At 46.8% G+C, this 22,298-nt stretch overlaps 1 protein-coding gene across 2 annotated transcripts in view; it reads right to left on the bottom strand.

The window, feature by feature from the left end:
- Positions 1 to 21,291, bottom strand: part of LOC141171862 (basic phospholipase A2 sphenotoxin subunit B-like) — a 45,963-nt gene extending 24,672 nt beyond the window's left edge. For both annotated transcript variants that reach the window (XM_073655491.1, XM_073655490.1), the window contains exons 1-3: positions 21,151 to 21,291; positions 20,838 to 20,982; positions 18,067 to 18,167 (exon numbers count right to left, since the gene is read on the bottom strand). In XM_073655491.1, coding sequence (XP_073511592.1) covers positions 18,067 to 18,167; positions 20,838 to 20,982; positions 21,151 to 21,184 — 280 coding nt within the window. In that variant the 5' untranslated portion in view covers positions 21,185 to 21,291. The remainder of the gene's footprint in view (positions 1 to 18,066; positions 18,168 to 20,837; positions 20,983 to 21,150) is intronic.
- Between the last annotated feature and the right edge of the window lie 1,007 nt (positions 21,292 to 22,298).

The following is a 22,298-nucleotide window of genomic DNA, read 5'->3' as shown; positions in this document are numbered from 1 at the left end:
ATCTATTTAAGAGCACAGACCTGCCTGATAAAAGTCGTAGGAAATGCTGTAACCTAGTCCTTAAAAGGACTGCAATCACAACTATTCCCTACTCCCATGCTATCTGTAGATTTGTGCGAAAATTGGCTTGAAATTAACAAGGTATAGCGCACACAGCAACAGCGGTGCCGTCTAACACGCAGCTGCAGCAGTGAGAAAATGGTGGCGACGGGGAAAATGGCTGGGTCTTATAGGGCAAGGACATGTGACATACACTGCCAATGACACATGCCCTTGCTTGTGTGAAAAAAAGCACTTCGCTCCGTGTGTGCGCTGCTGATAGGCTGACAGATTGCACCTCCCCACTGTAAATGCGGGAAAGAGAAAAAAAAATGGAGATCTTCATTATTCCTGCAGAGATCCATCCCCTGCCCCTCCCCCCACCCCGCTGTACACTCAAACTGCGTATTAACATTAATTTTCATCATTACTGAGAAAAAATCCAGTTATGATTTTGGTGCACGAACAGTTATCGAACATAACCTCGAACAGCCGAATTTTTTTCAAATCGTTCGTGTTCGCCGAATGGCTCGAACACCGCCCAAAACAGCTCGAATTTGAGATTGGCGAACAGTTCGAGTCGAACAACGCTCATCTCTAATTAGCAGTAGTGTTGAGTGAACATGCTCGACACTGCTCGGTACTCGCCCGAGCATCACACTACTCGGGATGTTCGGCGAGCACCGAGCATTTCCGGGTTACTCGGGCGGGAACTCGAGTCTCCGCCCTGCATGTTTGGCGCTCTTTACAGAGCCAATGAACATTCAGGGATTGCCAGCCAGTCACTGTAATGCCGCAGCCATGTTGGTTGTGGGCATTACAGTGATTGGCTGGCCGCACAGGGTCATCTCAAGTATTTAAAACCGGGCGCCGCCATTTTGGACACAGTCGCTCCGGATCAGACAGTGTAGGGAGAGTGTTGCTGAGCTAGGGAGAGATTTATGCAAAATAGCTAGTGTAGGTTCTCTAAAGCCTGCCAAATCAAAAAAACAGTCCTTCTGAGGACTAATATCCATCCCAGTTATCAGGCAGGCAGGCAGGCTGTATAGGAGACGCAGTGGTTATACCAGCAAATGCTACATTACAGTCCTGTGTGCTCCTGTTGCTGAAATTGCTGGACTGAGCTCCAGGTCTCGGGGGCCAGGAAAAATCCATTTTTTTCATCTAAATCCTCTTTTTTTTTTTTTTCCTCCTTCACACTGTACAAATACCCATCTTACAGTTATATGAAAAAGTTTGCGCACCCCTATTAATCTTAAGCTTAAAGTTTTATAAAAATTGGTGTTTTTGCAACAGCTATTTCAGTTTGATATATGTAATAACTGTTGGACACAGTATTGTTTCTGCCTTGAAATGAGGTTTATTGTACTAACAGAAAATGTGCAATCTGCATTCAAACAAAATTTGACAGGTGCATAAGTATGGGCACCTCACCAGAAAAGTGACATTAATATTTAGTAGATCCTCCTTTTGCAAAAATAACAGCCTCTCGTCGCTTCCTGTAGCTTTTAATGATTTCCTGGATCCTGGATAAAGGTATTTTTGACCATTCCTCTTTACAAAACAATTCCAGTTCAGTTAAGTTTGATGGTCACCGAGCATGGACAGCCCTCTTCAAATGATCCCACAGATGTTCAATGATATTCAGGTCTGGGGACTGGGATGGCCATTCCAGAACATTGTAATTGTTCCTCTGCATGAATGCCTGAGTAGATTTGGAGCGGTGTTTTGGATCATTGTCTTGCTGAAAGATCCATCCCCTGCGTAACTTCAACTTTATCACTGATTCTTGAACATTATTGTCAAGAATCTGCTGATACTGAGTGGAATCCATGCGTCCCTCAACTTTAACAAGATTCCTGGTGCCGGCATTGGCCACACAGCCCCAAAGCATGATGGAACCTCCACCAAATTTTACTGTGGGTAGCAAGTGTTTTTCTTGGAATGCTGTGTTTTTTTGCCGCCATGCATAACGCCTTTTTGTATGACCAAACAACTCAATCTTGGTTTCATCAGTCCACAGGACCTTCTTCCAAAAAGAAATTGGCTTCTACAAATGTGCTTTTGCATACCTCAGCCGACTCTGTTTGTGGCGCGTTTGCAGAAACGGCTTCTTTCGCATCACTCTCCCATACAGCTTCTCCTTGTGCAAAGTGCGTTGTATAGTTGACCGATGCACAGTGACACCATCTGCAGCAAGTTGATGCTGCAGCTCTCTGGAGGTGGTCTGAGGATTGTCCTTGACTGATCTCACCATTCTTCTTCTCTGCCTTTCTGATGTTTTTCTTGGCCTGCCACTTCTGACCTTAACAAGAACTGTCCCTGTGTTCTTCCATTTCCTTACTATGTTTCTCACAGTGGAAACTGACAGGTTAAATCTCTGAGACAGCTTTTTGTATCCTTCCCCTGAACAATTATGTTGATTAATCTTTGTTTTCAGATCATTTGACAGTTGTTTTGAGGAGCCCATGATGCCACTCTTCAGAGGAGATTCAAATAGGAGAACAACTTGCAAGTGGCCACTTTAAGTAGCATTTCTCATGATTGCATACACCTGGCTATGAAGTTCAAAGCTCAATGAGGTTACAAAATCAAAAAAAAGTGCTTTAGTAAGTCAGTAAAAAGTAGGTAGGAGTATATAAAACAAGAAAATGATAAGGGTGCCCATACTTATGCACCTGTCAAATTTTGTTTGAATGCAGATTGCACATTTTCTGTTAGTACAATAAACCTCTTTTCAAGGCAGAAACATTACTGTGTCCAACAGTTATTACATATATCAAACTGAAATAGATGTTGCAAAAACACCAATTTTAAGAAAACATTAAGCTTAAGATTAATAGGGGTGCCCAAACTTTTTCATATAACTGTATTAACCTTTTGGTGTCCCCCTCCCAAATACAAAAAAAAAAAAAGTGTGTCTGTGACAGTTCAGACACAAATATATCTTTTTAAAAGAGTTTGGTGTAGGCCAGAGAAATAGAAGTGTGGTTTTGAAGTTCCACGGTTCAAACCTCTGTATTATCCACTTTTGGGCCATTTTTACCTAAAAAAAAAACAGTTTGAGTGTGTTGCTCACTGCTCAGCTGCAAATATATCTATTTAAAAAAGTCAAGTATACACCAGTAAATTATAACTGTGGTTTTGCCGTTCCACGGTAAAAAAATCTCTATTATCCAGCTTTTGGTATTTTTTCCGTAAAGAAAAACAGTAATAGTGTCTTCTGATTGTTCAGACACAAATATATCTGTTTAAAAGAGTCAGGTGTAGGCCCGAGAAATAGAAGTGTGGTTTTGCAGTTCCACGGGTCAAACCTCTGTATTATCCTGCTTTTGCCATGTTTTGCCATAAAGAAAAACAGTTATAGTGTCTCCTGATTGTTCAGACACAAATATATCTGTTTAAAAGAGCCTGGTAAACACCTGTAAATTATAACTGTGGTTTTGGCGTTCCACGGTAAAAAATCTGTATTATCCAGCTTTTGGTAAATTTTCCGTAAAGAAAAACAGTAATAGTTTCTCCCTGATTGTTCAGATTGTTTAAAAGATTCTGGTGTAGGCCAGAGAAATAGAACTGTGGTTTTCCTTTTCCACGGTTGTACTACTTTTTATTACCCTTTTTCCATTGATAGTGCGAGTGTAAGCTATTTTACTTCATTTACAATGGGCAAGGCGCGTGGCAAGGGACGTGGAACTGGACGTTCTGGTAATGGTGCGTGCAGAGGACGGGGCCGTGGCCAAGGTGAAAATGTGCCACAACCAACAGCCACATCTTCTCACTGCCAGTTCTTGACCGAATTACTAGGGAAGCACAGAACAACACCAGTATTGCGACCTGATCAGTGTGAACAGGTTATTAATTGGATAGCAGATAATTCTTCCAGTTACCTGGGCACCACCACCTCCGGTCTGTCTTCCACATGGTCAAAATCTTAGTAGCCGTGAGTCTCGAACACATACTCCTCCTCACCCTGATGCTCCTTCCTCCCACCATGCAGAGTGTCGTCAGACAGCAACTGATCCCACACTTGGACACTCTGAAGAGCTGTTCACTGGTCCATTTCAATATTTGTGCCCCTCGCCTGCTCCGCTTGAAGTGGTGGAAGAGGAGATCCCATCTAGCGATGCCCAAATATGTGAACAGCCACGGCCACAGTAAGTTGACGCTGGCATTTTGTCACAAGAGGTGGACGAAGACTAGACACAATTGCCAGGAAATGAGGAGGAGGATAGTGGTGTGCAAGTGGAAAAGGAGGAGGTGGTGGATGATCTAGTAACTTACCCAACGTGGCAGGAGGACATGCAGAGTGAGGTCAGCAGCACACAGGGTGAGGGAGGCAGAGTACCCCAACAGGCAGGAAGAAGCAGTGTGGAGGCCGCACACAGAAGGCAGGCAACAGTTCCCCGTAACACCAACATGAGGGACGTTTCCAGTACAACCTGTAGGTCTTCCAGAGTCTGGAATTTTTTTAAAGACTCTGCTGTTAACCCCAAAAAGGACATTTGTACAACCTGCCATGCCAGCATCAGCAGGGGTGACAAAACTACCAGCCTGACCACCACCAGCATGATCAGGCACATGGCAGCAAAGCACCCGACTTTGTGGGGTGAACCCCAGGGTCCACAACCAGTGTCAGCTGGTGTCACCACTGCTTCTTCCGCTGTTGTGCGTGCAATAGAACCCCCTGTTGTGTGTGCAAGGCAATCTCCTGTCCATACTGCATGCAAAGATGCCTCCTCCTCTCAGTCTACACTTGTTATGGCAGTTTCTCAAGAAACAGCATCAACGTTCACGTCCACTTCCCACCGCAGCATTCCATTGTCCATATACCAGACCTTTGAATGAAAGCGGAAATTCGCAGCCAACGCCCCACAGGACACAGTCCTAAATTTGCACATTTCACTACTGCTTGCGTTGGAAATGCTGCCTTTTAGGCGGGTGGAGACGGAATCCTTCCGCAACCTTATGGCGGTGGCCATCCCTCGGTACTCGGTCCCCAGCCGACACTATTTTGCCCGGTGTGCCATCCCCGCACTACACAAGCACGAGTCCCAAAACATCTGCTGTGGCCTCAACAATGCAGTTACTGGGAGAGTCCACCTGACAATGGACACGTGGACAAGTGCTTGTGGCCAGGGACGGTACATCTCCCTGACGGCACAGTGGCTAAACATAGTGGAAGCCGGGATCCAGTCGGACCTTGGGACAGAACACATCCTCCCCACACCGAGGATTGCTGGCCCTATGTCATTTAGAGTTGCTCCCACAGTGCACAGCTCCTGCGCATCATCCTCCTCCTCTTCCTCATGTTCAGCCTCCATCTCAGATAACACCACATCAGTCACAAGCTGGAAGCACTGCAGTACTGCCTCCGCCAAGCGGCAACAGGCTGTGCTGAGACTCATAAGCTTAGGTGATAAACCTCACACTGCTTGTGAGTTGTGGACAGCTGTGAAAGAGCAGGCAGATCTGTGGCTGAGACCACTGAACCTACATCCAGGCATGGTCGTGTGTGACAATGGCCATAACCTGGTGGCGGCTCTGAGGCGAGGCAAGATCACACACGTACCATGCCTGGCTCATGTGCTTAACCTCGTGGTTCAGCGGTTTCTTAAATCGTACCCCGAGTTGCCAGATCTGCTCGTGAAAGTACGCCGCCTGTCAGCTCATTTTCGCAAGTCAGCTACAGCTTCCGCCGCCCTTGCTGTGTTGCAGTAGCGTTTGCAGCTTCCGGCACACCGACTGGTGTGTGATGTCCCCACACGTTGGAACTCTACCCTCCACATGTTGCAAAGGATTTGTGAGCAGAAGAGAGCAGTTGTGGAGTACCAGCTGCATCAAGGCAGTCGATATTCAGGTCAGACTCCACACATAAGACCTCAGGAGTGGACCTGGATGTCTGACATATGCACCATCTTGAAAAACTTTGAGGAGTCCACCAAGATGGTGAATGATGATGACGCCATCATTAGCGTCAGCATTCCACTTGTCTGTCTTTTGCAACGCTCTCTGCAGAGAATTAAAGAGTAGGCATTGCAGCCAGAGTATGATGAGATGAATCAAGAAGCCATAGCGGTCGATTACACACAGCCCAGCCTCATCTCTTCCCAACGTGCATTGGGGGACAATGAGGGAGAGGAGGAGGAGGAAGAACAGGAGCTGATATCATGAGCTGTAGACGGTAGAGGGCTGCAAGGTCTTACCAAGTGTGTTTTCGTGACAATTGGTGGCAAGCGGTGGGATCATAGGACATTAGTGATCTGGTTTGAGCAATCATTCCTCTCACTAAAAACTTGCACGGTTCTTACCTGGACCCTGCACAAAAGTTTTGAAGATCGAACTCAGTGTTTATTAGATCTGAGACAATACTGTATGTGTAGCAGTTACCCCTACCCTTCTTCGTTTTTTCTTTTCTATTTTTATTTTGGTGATCATGGTCATCTGGTACAGCCAGCAGAAAAAGGACACTCTTACAGAAATATGTATAACCAGAGGCATTGACCCCCTGGGCAAAAGCAAAGAACAAATGGATGCTGCACTGGCGCAACTGGAGGCAGAGCAAGCCCGTCTCCAGACCTCAGCAGGGCCAGGGGTCAGTCGAGACATGGCACAGTACTGCTGCAGGGGTCCCACCTGTAGACGCACGCAGCGTCAGCGACCAGGGCAGCGTGGACCCCTATCTGCAGATAGCTCTACAGCAACTTCCAGCAGAGGATCATGAAGGACTGCTGAAAGTCATTCAGCAGCACCAGGAGGCCGAGAGGGCCGAGAGAGCCGAGTGAGCCGAGCGAGCAAAGCGAGAGGCCCAAGCCCAGAGGGCCCATGAACTGCAGATGGCCCAATTCAGGATCCCAGCATCCACCTCACGGAACGGTGAGACCAACAATGCGACCCTGTTTAAGCCCCGTCCAGAGCATTTTTCCTGTGATGGAAAAGGACGGCGACCTCGACACCTTTCTGAGGGGTTTTGAAAAGACTTGAAGACAGTACCAGCTGCCTGAGGGCCAGTGGGCCCGATACTTAACTGCAGGGCTGCAAGACAAAGCTCTGGATGTGTTTGTGGCTCTTCCTCAGAGCCTTGATGGGAACTATGATGCCATTAAGCAGACCCTAATCCAGAGGTTCCAACTGTCTCCTGAGGTGTACCGTAAAATGTTCCGGAACCTCCAACGTGGACCGCACGACATTTACAGCGATGTGGTGCATGGGCTCCGAACCAACTTTGAGCAGTGGATCCAAGGACTGTCAGTGACCACCTTTGAGCAGCTAAAGGATCTGATGGTGAAAGACCAGTTCCTGCATCTGTGTCTGACTGAGGTACGGCAGTTCGTGATGGATCAGGAGCCACCAGATGCCAATAAAGCAGCGCAGATCGCAGACACCAACGAGGCCAACCGGCTGGTCGTCACCAGCTGGAAAGGGGGTCAGCCATCAACCACCATTCCTACCCCTGCCAGCCGACCTTCCGCAGGCCTTTTTCCCGTTACCAATGCCCGGCCTGCATCTGATGCCCGCAGGTGTTATTTCTGCAACCAGACTGGTCATCTCAGTGCCACTTGCCCAGAGAAGCAGAGGAAGAACCCCCCATCCAAGGCCCCAGGGTGTAATGCATCAGTTCTTTTGGTGGGTGGGCCGGTTGGGAGGGCCTGTGAAAACTTGCAGTCTGTCATGGTGGGGGACACTGTCACTGTAGGCCTCAAGGACACTGGGGCCGAACGAACCTTCATCCGACCCGAACTGGTGTCCGCTGAAGCGCTTATTCCGGGAAAGACCCTGACTGTCACCGGGATTGGGGGCGTCCGATGCCCCTTGCCCATGGCCCGGGTTTTTATTGATTGGGGTACGGGGAGTGGGGTGAAGGAAGTGGGAGTATCTGAAAATCTACCTGCACATGTTTTGTTGGGAACTGATTTGGGGAGGATGTTTGCTTATTATGTCCCTGACCCCCCTCCTCGATCTGATATGGTTGGTAAGGTTAATGCTGATACTGTAAATGTCAATGCTTTACCTGCTGATAATGATGATGATGATGATGATGATGTACTGGAAGGTACAGGAGAACTCAGCCATGTCACGCTGCGGGGTGATATTGCTGAGGATTCCCTAGCAGGAACAAGTGTCAGTGCTAAGGGTAATGGGGAGAGGCACAGGACCATGAAGCAGGTGGTGCTGTGCCAGCGACCAGTGTCACAACAGATGGTGACCTGGCTGATGGTGGCTGCCCCATACGTAGGACTGTGCCTGAGGTAATGGGGGAGGATGGGGAAGTAGTACTCATAGCCGCACAGGCTGATGGGACGGTGTGATGCCCCGGGGAGACGGCCTATATAGCCGCTGTTACCTGCAGTCAGAGTGCCCAGAACGCAAGTAACGCCCTGCCTTCTTGACACTCCTCGGACAGAGGAATAACAGAATCAGGTATGGACCCAGAGCCGGTCCCAGAGGGTCCCAGTGAGGACGTGGCCTTAACCTCACTTCTGGCTTCCTCCAGCCAGGAGTTTCAGGCATCTCTGCACTCAGATGCTAGCCTAGGGACGTTAAGGAGCCTCGCTGAGAAGCCCACCTCCGAGTCTGATAAGAAGAGGGTATTCTGGGACCAACGGAGGTTGTACCGGGAGACAGTTCCCTATACACCCCAACAGGAGTGGCTGAGGGAAAGACAGCTCGTCCCCTACCAATTCAGGGATGAGTTGTTGCGGATCGCCCATGAAATTCCACTCGCAGGACACTTGGGGGTCAGCAAAACCAAGGCCCGGCTGTCTCACCACTTTTATTGGTCCAAAATGAGGACGGATGTGGTGAACTACTGTCGCTCCTGTACCACATGTCAAAGAGTGGGAAAGTCAGGGCTGGCTCCCAAAGCCCCCCTGATCTCTTTGCCAGTGATAGAGGAGCCTTTCCAGAGGATTGCTGTGGACATTGTGGGACCACTGGCCAAACCCAGCAGCTCTGGAAAATGTTTCATCCTTACCATGGTAGACTATGCTACCCGGTATCCGGAGGCAGTAGCCCTGTCCTCAATTAGGGCAGATAAGGTGGCGGACGCCCTCTTGGCCATCTTTTCGCGAGTAGGCTTTCCCAGGGAGATGCTTACCGACCAGGGGACCCAGTTCATGTCTCGCTTAATGGATGCCCTATGTAAGAAAATGCAGGTGCAGCATCTGGTATCGAGCGCGTATCATCCCCAAACCAATGGTTTGTGTGAGCGATTCAACGGTACCCTCAAACAGATGTTAAAAATGCTGGTTGAGACCCAGGGACGCGACTGGGAGTGTTACCTCTCACACCTGTTATTTGCTTACAGAGAGGTTCCACAGGTCTCGACGGGGTTCTCCCCCTTTGAGCTCCTGTATGGCAGACATGTCCGAGGACCCCTTGGGTTGATAAGGGAATTCTGGGAAGAAGAGCCGAGCTCCCCAGGAGTGTCCATCGTGGAGTATGTTTTGCACTTCCGTGACAAGATGCAGACCTTGACGCAGTTGGTGCATGACAACATGGCGCAAGCCCAGGCTGACCAGAAGTATTGGTATGACCAGAATGCCTGAGAGCGGACCTACCAGGTGGGTCAGAAGGTGTGGGTGCTGGTCCTCGTACAAAAGGACAAGCTTCAGGCGTCATTCACCAACAGCTCAACCCGGTCACCTACGTGATCACTCTTGACCACGCGCGGGGTAGACAGAAGGCTTTTCACGTTAATATGATGAAAGCTCATCAAGAACGTGGAGCCTGCGTCCTACTGGTCTGCAGCCTGCAGAGGATGGAGAGGACGACCCCCTCTTGGACATGCTGGTCCAAGCGAAGGCCAGCGGGTCCCTAGAGGATGTAGAGATAAGCGCCTTGCTATCCGAAGTCTCAGATGCGAGCAGTGCTGAAACCCTTCCAAGCAGTGTTCACCAACTTGCCTGGCAGGACTGAAGTGGCGGTCCATGAACTGGACACCGGGAATCATGCCCCACTCCGGAGGACCGCCTATCGAATCTCCGACGAGGTGCAGCATGTCATGCGCCAGGAGGTCGAGGAGATGCTGAAGTTGGGGGTGATTAAGCGGTCCAAGAGCACGTGGGCCTCACCTGTAGTCCTGGTGCCAAAGAAGGACCAGACCACCCGGCTCTGTGTGGACTACAGGGGGCTCAACGCTATCACAGGCTCTGATGCACAACCAATGCCACGCATTGAGGAGCTTCTGGAGCGGTTAGCCAGCGTGAGGTATCTCTCCATTATGGATCTGAGTCAGGGATATTGGCAGATTCCCTTGAGCCCCGGGGCCCAGGAGAAGTCCTCCTTTATCACCCCCTTCAGATTGTATGAATCCACGGTCATTCCTTTTGGCATGAAAAATGCCCCTGCCACTTTCCAGCGAATGGTCAACCACCTGCTCCAGGGACTGGAGAGGTACGCAGTGGCGTACCTGGATGACATTGCTGTCTTCAGTCCCACCTGGGAAGATCACCTCGAGCATCTGCAGCAGGTGCTCAGGCGCATTCACCAAATGGGCTTGACCATCAAGCGAGGAAAGTGCCAGATGGGCATGAACGAGGTCCACTACCTGGGGCACCGGGTAGGTGGGGGTACTATGAAGCCAGAGCCTGGGAAGGTGGACGCTATCGTGTCCTGGCCCACCCCCAGGACAAAGAAGTAGCTGCAGTCCTTCTTGGGCACCGCAGGGTACTATAGATGCTTTGTACAAGACTATAGTAGCCTTGAGAAGCCCTTGACAGACCTCACCAGGAGGAGCCTACCCCATTCAGTCAAATGGACAAAGGAATGCGTGGTGGCCTTTCGGGCTTTGAAGACTGCCCTGAGCAGCTCTCCTGTGCTAAAGGCGGTCGATGGCACATGGTCACTCTTTATACAGACCGACGACAGTGAGTTTGACCTCGGTGCTGTACTCAGCCAAGTCGACTCGGGGAACCAAGAACACCCCGTGTTGCACCTAAGCCGGAAACTGCTGCCGAGGGAAGTGGCCAATTCCACCATAGAGAAGGAGTGCCTGGCCATTGTATGGGCCCTGCACCACTTACAGTCTTACTTGTACGGGCGCCCTTTCACTGTCGTGACTGACCACAACCCCCTGAGTTTGCTGCACACCATGTCCGGTGCCAACGGAAGGTTGTTACGCTTGAGCCTCACCCTCCAGCAGTATGACTTTATCGTTCAACACCGCAAAGGCAGTGAGCATGGCAATGCCGATGGGTTGTCCCGGCGAGGGGAGCCTCCAGAAATATGCCTGGAGGAGTACCAGAAGGTCCTACCTCCATAGCGCAGTCTAAAAGGGGGAGGTGTCAGGCAAAATGTATTTTTGTCCTATTTTTAAAAATGAGAGATGTCTTAAATCTCCACCCCCTGCTCATTTGGAAGAGGCTACATAGAACTCACTCTTGCTTTCCCCCTAACAAGGAATTTTTATTACCGCCGTAAAACCTCAGCCAGAGCAAGCATTCAGGTATAAACTGGAACTCCCTCCAAAATCCTATTGTCTAACTCTACAAACTTTTAATGTCGATTTTAATAATGACCATGACCTTCACAAACACAGGGACCACATTTTTGGAATGCTCACCTTTTTCCGATTATAATAGTATATCTTGCATAACTGAGAAACCGCCGGAAACCCGGGAAATGGGTTCTGAGCTTCTGAGCGTCATAGAGATATCATATTTGATATCCATCTTCATGAATATTGGTGACGGCAAACATGATGTCTCCATCTTGGATGTGGGACCCTCCCATATCAAGATATGAAATCTGAAGGATTTTTATGTCTTATGCAGCTGGGTGGGTTCACAAAACCGAGCCCCCGTGTGAGGTAAACAACATGGGTGTCTCCTAATGTTTTGGCCCCTTACTAAAAACCAGAACGGCCATTTTAATTCATTCTTACCCGGGACGTCAGACGCATGCACTTCTCGCTGCGAGAAAGAATCACATTTAATTTCCGGGGAGCCGTCCCCCCACATAATCTGAGACCATCACCTCGTGGCACTGGTTTTGCTATTACTTATCCCTTTTCTTTTAATAACTGTTTTATGCATACATGTAAATTATCTCTTTTATAATATCTTGTATATCTTTTGTAAACACTGCCCACTTTCGGGAGTAAATCATTATTATTTACCAGCTTTGTTCTTATTGTCTTATGTCAAGCAAACACCTTCCTCACCCGCTAATTCACGTTACCTAACGGGTACCCGATCCACCTGTTAAGCGATTGGTGGTGGCAGTATACCAGTATTTATGTGATATTGTGGTTTGAGGGTGGCTGGATGGAGGTATATATACGTTCCTGGAAGGAACTGGTGGTATATATACCACCTGTCACATCACGTGCCACAATAGTTGACATAAATTAGAGCAGCTGCGCCCGTGCTTATCCTCGGTCAATACCGTGTTTGACCAGCAGGATAAGGGGTGCCAGAGGGCTGCAAGGTCTGACCAAGTGTGTTTTCGTGACATTGTTAAGCTACTGTGACCTCTACCACTTTTCCAAGGGGCATTAAAACCGGCTTGTTAAGCTACTGTGACTTCCACGTCTCTTCCGAGGGGCATTAAAACCATCTTATTAAGCTACTGCGACCTCCACGTCTCTTACCAGGGGCATTAAAACCATCTTGTTAAGCTACTGTGACCTCCACCACTTTTCCAAGGAGCATTAAAACCGTCTTGTTAAGCTACTGTGACCTCCACGTCTCTTCCAAGGGGCATTAAAACCGTCTTGTTAAGCTACTGTGACCTCCACCACTTTTCCAAGGGGCATTAAAACCGTCTTGTTAAGCTACTCCGACTTCCACGTCTCTTCCGAGGGGCATGAAAACCATCTTGTTAAGCTACTGCGACCTCCATGTCTCTTCCAAGGGGCATTAAAACCGTCTTGTTAAGCTACTGTGACCTCCACCACTTTTCCAAGGAGCATTAAAACCATCTTGTTAAGCTACTGCAACCTCCATCACTTTTCCAAGGGGCAATAAAACCAGCTTGTTAAGCTACTGTGACCTCCACGTCTCTTCCAAGGGGCATTAAAACCGTCTTGTTAAGCTACTGTGACCTCCACCACTTTTCCAAGGGGCATTAAAACCATCTTGTTAAGCTACTGTGACCTCCACGTCTCTTCCGAGGGGCATTAAAACCGTCTTGTTAAGCTATTGAGACTTTCACCACTTTTCCAAGGAGCATTAAAACCGTCTTGTTAAGCTACTGCGACCTCCACCACTTTTCCAAGGAGCATTAAAACCGTCTTGTTAAGCTACTGTGACCTCCACGTCTCTTCCAATGGGCATTAAAACCATCTTGTTAACCTACTGCGATCTCCACCACTTTTCCAAGGGGCATTAAAACCGTCTTGTTAAGCTACTGTGACCTCCACGTCTCTTCCAAGGGGCATTAAAACCATCTTGTTAAGCTACTGTGACCTCCATGTCTCTTCCGAGGGGCATTAAAACCGTCTTGTTAACTTCTGAAACCTCCACCACATTTCCAAGGTGCATTAAAAGCGGCTTGTTAAGCTACTATGACCTCCACGTCTCTACCAAGGGGCAATAAAACCACCTTGTTAAGCTACTGCGACCTCCACGTCTCTTCTGAGGGGCATTAAAACCGTCTTGTTAAGCTACTGTGACCTCCACCACTTTTCCAAGGGGCATTAAAACCATCTTGTTAAGCTACTGCGACCTCCACGTCTCTTCCAAGGGGCATTATAAGCGTCTTGTTAAATCACTCTGAACTCCACAGCTCTTCCAAGGGGCAGTGAAATGTTGTTTTGAATTAACTCTAACCTCCACGACTCTTCGAACGGGCATTGCATTTCCTCCTAATTTTTGGCAGCTTTTGCTTGGAAGGTATAAGCAAAGACTATAGGAGACCCACTCCCCAATAATGGGAATAATGTTTGTAATATGCTGTACTGCATGGCTCTTGTAAGGGTATTGCAAGTTCCTCCGTCCTAATTTTTGGAAGCTTTTGCTTGGAAGGCATAAGCAAAGATTATGGGAGACCCACTCCCAATAATGGGAATAATGTTTTTAAGATGCTGTACTGTATGGCTCTTGTAAGGGGCATTAAAACCGTCTTGCTAAGCTACTGTGACCTCCACGTCTCTTCCAAGGGGCATTAAAACCATCTTGTTAAGCTACTGTGACCTCCACGTCTCTTCCAAGGGGCATTAAAACAGTCTTGTTAAACTACTGCGACCTCTACGTCTCTTGCTAGGGGCATTAAAACCGTCTTGTTAAGCTACTACGACCTCCACATCTCTTCCGAGAGGCATTAAAACCATCTTGTTAAGCTACTGTGACCTCCACCGCTTTTCCAAGGGGCATTAAAACCATCTTGTTAAGCTACTGCGACCTCCATGTCTCTTCCAAGGGGCATTAAAATCATCTTGTTAAACCACTCTGAACTCCACAGCTCTTCCAAGGGGCATTGAAGTGTTGTTTTTAATTAACTCTAACTTCCACGACTCTTCGAACGGGCATTGCATTTCCTCCTAATTTTTGGCAGCTTTTGCTTGGAAGGTATAAGCAAAGACTATAAGAGACCCACTCCCCAATAATGGGAATAATGTTTGTAATATGCTGTACTGCATGGCTCTTGTAAGGGTATTGCAAGTTCCTCCGTCCTAATTTTTGGAAGCTTTTGCTTGGAAGGCATAAGCAAAGATTATGGGAGACCCACTCCCCAATAATGGGAATAATGTTTTTAAGATGCTGTACTGTATGGCTCTTGTAAGGGGCATTAAAACCGTCTTGCTAAGCTACAGTGACCTCCACGTCTCTTCCAAGGGGCATTAAAACCATCTTGTTAAGCTACTGTGACCTCTACGTCTCTTCCAAGGGGCATTAAAACAGTCTTGTTAAACTACTGCGACCTCTACGTCTCTTGCTAGGGGCATTAAAACCGTCTTGTTAAGCTACTACGACCTCCACATCTCTTCCGAGAGGCATTAAAACCATCTTGTTAAGCTACTGTGACCTCCACCGCTTTTCCAAGGGGCATTAAAACCATCTTGTTAAGCTACTGCGACCTCCATGTCTCTTCCAAGGGGCATTAAAATCATCTTGTTAAACCACTCTGAACTCCACAGCTCTTCCAAGGGGCATTGAAGTGTTGTTTTTAATTAACTCTAACTTCCACGACTCTTCGATCGGGCATTGCATTTCCTCCTAATTTTTGGCAGCTTTTGCTTGGAAGGCATAAGCAAAGACTATGGGAGACCCACTCCCCAATAATGGGAATAATGTTTGTAATATGCTGTACTCCATGGCTCTTGTAAGGGGCATTGCAAGTTCCTCCGTCCTAATTTTTGGCTGCTTTTGCTTGGAAGGCATAAGCAAAGACTATGGGAGACCACTTCCGAATAATGGGAATAATGTTTGTAATATGCTGTACTGCATGGCTCTTGTAAGTGTATTGCAAGTTCCTCCGTCCTAATTTTTGGCAGCTTTTGCCTGGAAGGCATAAGCAAAGACTATTGGAGACCCTCTCCCCAATAATGGGAATAATGTTTTTAAGATGCTGCACTGTATGACTCTTGTAAGGGGCATTAAAACCATGTTGTTAAGCTACGGTGACCTCCACGTCTCTTCCAAGTGGCATTAAAACCATTTTGTTAAGCTACTTTGACCTCCACGTCTCTTCCAAGTGGCATTAAAACCATCTTGCTAAGCCACTGCGACCTCCACATCTCTTCCGAGTGGCATTAAAACCGTCTTGTTAAGCTACTGTGACCTCTATGTCTCTTCAAAGGGGCTTTAAAAGCGTCTTCTTAAACCACTCTGAACTCCACAGCTCTTCCAAGGGGCATTGAAATGTTGTTTTTAATAACCTCTAACCTCCACAACTCTTCCAACGGGCATTGCATTTCCTCCTAATTTTAGTCAGCTTTTGCTTTTCAATGCAAAGGCGAAAACTAAGGCAGACCCACTCCCCAATAATGGGTAGAAGATTTTTAGTACGCTGTAATCCACGTCTGTTTCAAGGGGCATTGCAGTTCCTCATAATTTTTGGAAAGCCTTCCATTCACTGCTTAGGCCAACAGTGTACAGGAGACCCAGTTGCTATAAATGGAAAAAACGGTTTAGTTAAGGCCCTCTGACCTCCATGTCACTTACAAGGGGCATTGGAGTGCCTTGAAATTTTTGGTAGGCATTGCACTCACTGTATGCCCTATAACTGTGTAGCCGAACCGCTCCTTTTGTTACAGAAACATATCCTACAAGACATGTGTGGTTGACTGGCCTGATATTGATGTGAATGGTCCCTGTTCCTCCTGCTCTTTCTCCTTTGCCACCACCTCATCCATCATTTATCAACTGAAGCTTTGTTTTAATGGGAGTCATAGAACTGGGATAGTAGCAGGAAAACATCCAGCAATCCTCGGAGGAGGTAGGATATGCGCCAAAACGCTGACCACCTCAAGCCTAGCTGCTACTACATACATGCGCTTGCATTCCAAAAAAACAAAGTAGATGCTAACTTCTATCATCATCATCATGCTCCTCACCTTGGCACTCTCAACTCCCCTGATGGAGAAGCCAGGGCCCACCGGAGGAGTCTGGTTCTCTGGTGGGCTCGTCCAATGCTGGTCTAAAGCAGGCCACGCTAAGAAAAGTGTGGGGGAAGGTGACAGGAGAAATAGGGGCGGCTGGGGACCGTTTATGGACACCCGGCCGCCCCCAGGCGGCTGGGGACCGTGTGTGGACACCCGGCCGCGGGCAGCTGGGGACCGAGTATGGACACCCGGCCGCACCCTGGCGGCTGGGGACTGAGTGTGGATACCAGGCCGCCGACGCAGCCATGACGTGGTGTCCAGATTCCGCCTCCACATGCCTAAAAGGCCCAAATTAAATTGCAAGCAAGCATTATGGTATTGCAGCCTGGGGGTGGGTGGGTGGTTGGCTGCATACTTGTGCTTGCATTGCAAGGAATGGGAGAGGTACAATTGAACACTGCCCTGGGACAAGGACTTGAACGTGGATAGTTGCAAGTCTGCAACGACAGGTGCAGGGTGGGAGGCATCTTCGCATGTGCCATGAACAGTGGGTTGGAATGCACATACTACAGCAGAATAGGCTGTCCTTCCCACTAAATGCACTGGGGAGGGCACAGGTAATGTTTTGATATGCGCACTTAATCTTATGTATAAGGCACACCGGGAGAAATAGGGGCAGCTGGGGACCGAGTATCGATACCTCGCTGCCGAAGCTGCAATGAGGTAGTGGCTAGCTTCGGCTTCCTCCAAACTAAAAGGCCCCATTTCAAGTGCAATCTAGCAGTATGGCAATGTAGCCTGGGGGTAGGTGGGTGGCAGGCTGCACACTTACGCTTGCATTAAAAGAAAACAAAGCAGATGCTAACTTCTATCATCATCATCATGCTCCTCACCTTGACACTCTCAACTCCCCTGATGGAGAAGCCAGGGCCCACCGGAGGAGTCTGGTTCTCTGGTGGGCTTGTCCAATGCTGCCCTAAAGCAGGCCAGGCTAAGAAAAGTGTGGGGGAAGGTGACAGGAGAAATAGAGGCGGCTGGGGACCGTTTATAGACACCCGACCGCCCCCAGGCGGCTGGGGACCGTGTGTGGACACCCGGCCGCGGGGCAGCTGGGGACCGAGTATGGACACCCGGCCGCCCCCTGGGCTGGGGACCGAGCGTGGACACATTCATTATAATATATAGCAGGAAAATGCCATAAAGTAATATAGAAATAAACTCTGATCCGTGACTACAGCACAGTTCTGCCCCTGGTGCCCGGCAGCTGAACGATGCACCAGATTCACTATGACCTCTATGCTTCTACGGAGCGCCTTACTCCAGCGCACCCGGGATCATGAGAGGTAAAGAAATCATCAGTTTTGGTGAACCAGGGCCGTTATACCTAAAACTTCTATACAAGTTTAATGTCTCTGAATGAAGTGAATGAACTAGAACATTTTTATCTCTATCTAAAAAAATTGTACTCACGGCTGAGGGTTTGTTACACTCGTATCTCACAATGTCACCTTGTATCCTGACCCCAAAGAGAACGGAGCACTTACCACAAGTGATGGTCCCGTGACTGTAAGTGTAAGAGTATTTCTGATATCCAGTGTGACAGATACGGATATCATCATAGCAGCATCGTCGTATACCGCAGCACCTGAGGGAGCAAGAGAGTAATGTCACCAGGGGCGAAACTATAATGTGTTCAATCCCACCTGGGCCCTGCAGGCGAAAAAGGAAAAAATCCTGTTGGTCTGTAGGAGAAGACCCTTACTATTAACCCTTGTGTGTGCGTCAGCACGATGACTGCGCGTTGGCCTGTCCGGACCTTGTCAGGGGACTCATCTAGATCCTGTATTAGGTGAATATCTGATGTTTTCTATATAATAGAAGCTTGTGGGGATATCATAAACAATGGGGGACCCTCATACACTGTGGGGGTAATTGTGGGGGTCCCTGAAATGGTGTGTGAGGGCCCTCATACTTTATAGGAACTACTCTAGGGGCACTTGCAAAGTGTGGGGGCTATTATAGTGTTTGATAACTCTGAGTAATCTAGTAGAGGTCATCTGCAGTCCTATGTAACACCACAGATAACACAGTGATATCTCTGAGTACAGATAATGTAGTAGATGTCACCTGCAGTCCTATGTAACACCACAGATAACACAGTGATATCTCTCTGAGTACAGATAATGTAGGAGATGTCACCTGCAGTCCTATGTAACACCACAGATAACACAGTGATAACTCTCTGAGTACAGATAATGTAGTAGATGTCACCTGCAGTCCTATGTAACACCACAGATAACACAGTGATAACACTCTGAGTACAGATAATGTAGTAGATGTCACCTGCAGTCCTATGTAACACCACAGATAACACAGTGATAACTCTCTGAGTACAGATAATGTGGTAGATATCACCTGCAGTCCTGTGTAACACCACAGATAACACAGTGATATCTCTCTGAGTACAGATAATGTAGTAGATGTCACCTGCAGTCCTATGTAACACCACAGATAACACAGTGATATCTCTCTGAGTACAGATAATGTAGAAGATGTCACCTACAGTCCTATGTAACACCACAGATAACACAGTGATATCTCTCTGAGTACAGATAATGTAGTAGATGTCACCTGCAGTCCTATGTAACACCACAGATAACGCAGTGATAACTCTCTGAGTACAGATAATGTAGTAGAGGTCACCTGCAGTCCTATGTAACACCACAGATAACACAGTGATAACTCTCTGAGTACAGATAATGTAGTAGATCTCACCTGCAGTCCTATGTAACACCACAGATAACACAGTGATATCTCTCTGAGTACAGATAATGTAGTAGAGGTCACCTGCAGTCCTATGTAACACCACAGATAACACAGTGATATCTCTCTGAGTACAGATAATGTAGGAGATGTCACCTGCAGTCCTGTGTAACACCACAGATAACAGTGATAACTCTCTGAGTACAGATAATGTAGGAGATGTCACCTGCAGTCCTATGTAACACCAGAGATAACATAGTGATAACTCTCTGAGTACAGGTAATGTAGTAGATGTCACCTGCAGTCCCATGTAACACCACAGATAACACAGTGATAACTCTCTGAGTACAGATAATGTAGTAGATGTCACCTGCAGTCCTATGTAACACCACAGATAACACAGAGATAGCTCTCTGAGTACAGGTAATGTAGTAGATGTCACCTGCAGTCCCATGTAACACCACAGATAACACAGTGATAACTCTCTGAGTACAGATAATGTAGTAGATGTCACCTGCAGTCCTATGTAACACCACAGATAACACAGTGATAACTCTCTGAGTACAGATAATGTAGGAGATGTCACCTGCAGTCCTATGTAACACCACAGATAACACAGTGATAACTCTCTGAGTAAAGATAATGTAGTAGATGTCACCTGCAGTCCTATGTAACACCACAGATAACAGTGATAACACTCTGAGTACAGATACTGTAGTAGATGTCACCTGCAGTCCTATGTAAAACCACAGATAACACAGTGATAACTCTCTGAGTACAGATAATGTAGGAGATGTCACCTGCAGTCCTATGTAACACCAAAGATAACACAGTGATAACTCTCTGAGTACAGATAATGTAGGAGATGTCACCTGCAGTCCTATGTAACACCACAGATAACACAGTGATAACTCTCTGAGTACAGATAATGTAGTAGATGTCACCTGCAGTCCTATGTAACACCACAGATAACAGTGATAACACTCTGAGTACAGATACTGTAGTAGATGTCACCTGCAGTCCTATGTAAAACCACAGATAACACAGTGATAACTCTCTGAGTACAGATAATACAGTAGATGGCACCTGCAGTCCTATGTAACACCACAGATAACACAGTGATACTTCTCTGAGTACAGATAATGTAGTAGATGTCACCTGCAGTCCTATGTAAAACCACAGATAACACAGTGATAACTCTCTGAGTACAGATAATGCAGTAGATGTCACCTGCAGTCCTATGTAACACCACAGATAACACAGTGATACTTCTCTGAGTACAGATAATGTAGTAGATGTCACCTGCAGTCCTATGTAACACCACAGATAACACAGTGATCACTCTCTGAGTACAGAAAATGTAGTAGATGTCACCTGCAGTCCTATGTAACACCACAGATAACACAGTGATAACTCTCTGAGTACATATAATGTAGTAGATGTCACCTTCAGTCCTATGTAACACCACAGATAACACAGCGATAACTGTCTTTGTTTTATCTGTGGTGTTACATAGGACTGCAGGTCACGTCTTATATAGATTTTCACTTACCTTTGAATACGATCCAATAATTGATCACTTGTTGTTGTCGCACAATAGCATCTATAAGGAAGAGCATCTGATATCTCTTTGCTCGTTGTTTCCTTCACCATATCTCTGAAATCTTTGAGATGGATTATGATGCCGTCCACCGACCCTAGAAGATAAAAGCCGCCATCACTTGTTGTGTGACACTGATCGGAGCAGTCACCAGGAATGACGGATGTTACAGGGAATATTCCTCTTCTGGATCAGGAGCTGCCTGGAGATCTGTCCCTACTATATTCCCATTACCTGAGGGGCTCCAGATAATATCAGGACTTACCGAGACTAAGGAGGAGCAGCAGACAGGTTATCATTGTGCCGAGGAGACAGAGAGGGAATATCCAGGAGAAGACGATCTGTAAGAGCAGCAGATACCACCATGCTTTATATCCTCCTGATATCTGCACTACATATTCCTACCACTAGGTGGGGCTGCAGAGCGCTAGCTGCTATTGGCTGCCTGGGGGCTTATTACCTAATAACAGCATTATATGATCCGGTGATCGTGTACGAAAACATTAACCCTTACCTGTTGAATATGTGTGATTTTGGGGAAACAAAATTGTTCCCACAGAATCAATAGATGGGGGAATGTGTGTGATAATGACCACGGTGTGAAAATGTAACAACACAAAATATTGGCAGAACTGTACGTTTTGGGGAGAGTAGGCATTTTCACCAAAGTAAGAATTACTAGATTACATTCTAATATATAAGGACTTAAATTCCCGGCAATTTTCAGTTGTTTTTTTTTTTTTCCTTTTTGTCTTTTCCTCCCCTTCTTCCTAGAGCCATAACTTTTTTTATTTTTGTCTGTGCCCATGGTTGTACGAGGACCTGTTTTTTTACAGGATGAGTTATATTTTTGAATGACATCATTTATTTTATCATGTGATGCATCAGAAAGCGAGAAAAAAATTCCAAGTTGAAATTTCTAAAAAAAAAGCAATTCCACAATTGTTTTGTTTTTTGTTTTGTTTTCATTTCCCATCTTATCTTCTCTATATTATTTCCCATCTTCTCTTCTCTATATTATTTCCCATCTTCACTTCTCTATATTATTTCCCTTCTTCTCTTCTCTATATTATTCCCCATCTTCTCTTCTCTATATTATTTCCCATCTTCTCTTCTCTATATTATTTCCCATCTTCACTTCTCTATATTATTTCCCTTCTTCTCTTCTCTATATTATTCCCCATCTTCTCTTCTCTATATTATTTCCCATCTTCTCTTCTCTATATTATTTCCCATCTTCACTTCTCTATATTATTTCCCATCTTCTCTTCTCTATATTATTTCCCTTCTTCTCTTCTCTATATTATTTCCCATCTTCACTTCTCTCTATTATTTCTCATCTTCACTTCTCTATATTATTTCCCATCTTCTCTTCTCTATATTATTTCCCATCTTCTCTTCTCTATATTATTT

This window comes from Phyllobates terribilis, unplaced genomic scaffold (assembly GCF_046119375.1).
Source record: "Phyllobates terribilis strain yellow unplaced genomic scaffold, ASM4611937v1 Scaffold_12__6_contigs__length_324123572, whole genome shotgun sequence".
Lineage (NCBI taxonomy): Eukaryota > Metazoa > Chordata > Amphibia > Anura > Dendrobatidae > Phyllobates > Phyllobates terribilis.
Note: the sequence above shows the minus strand (reverse complement) of the source record. Positions and strands in the feature narration are given on the sequence as shown.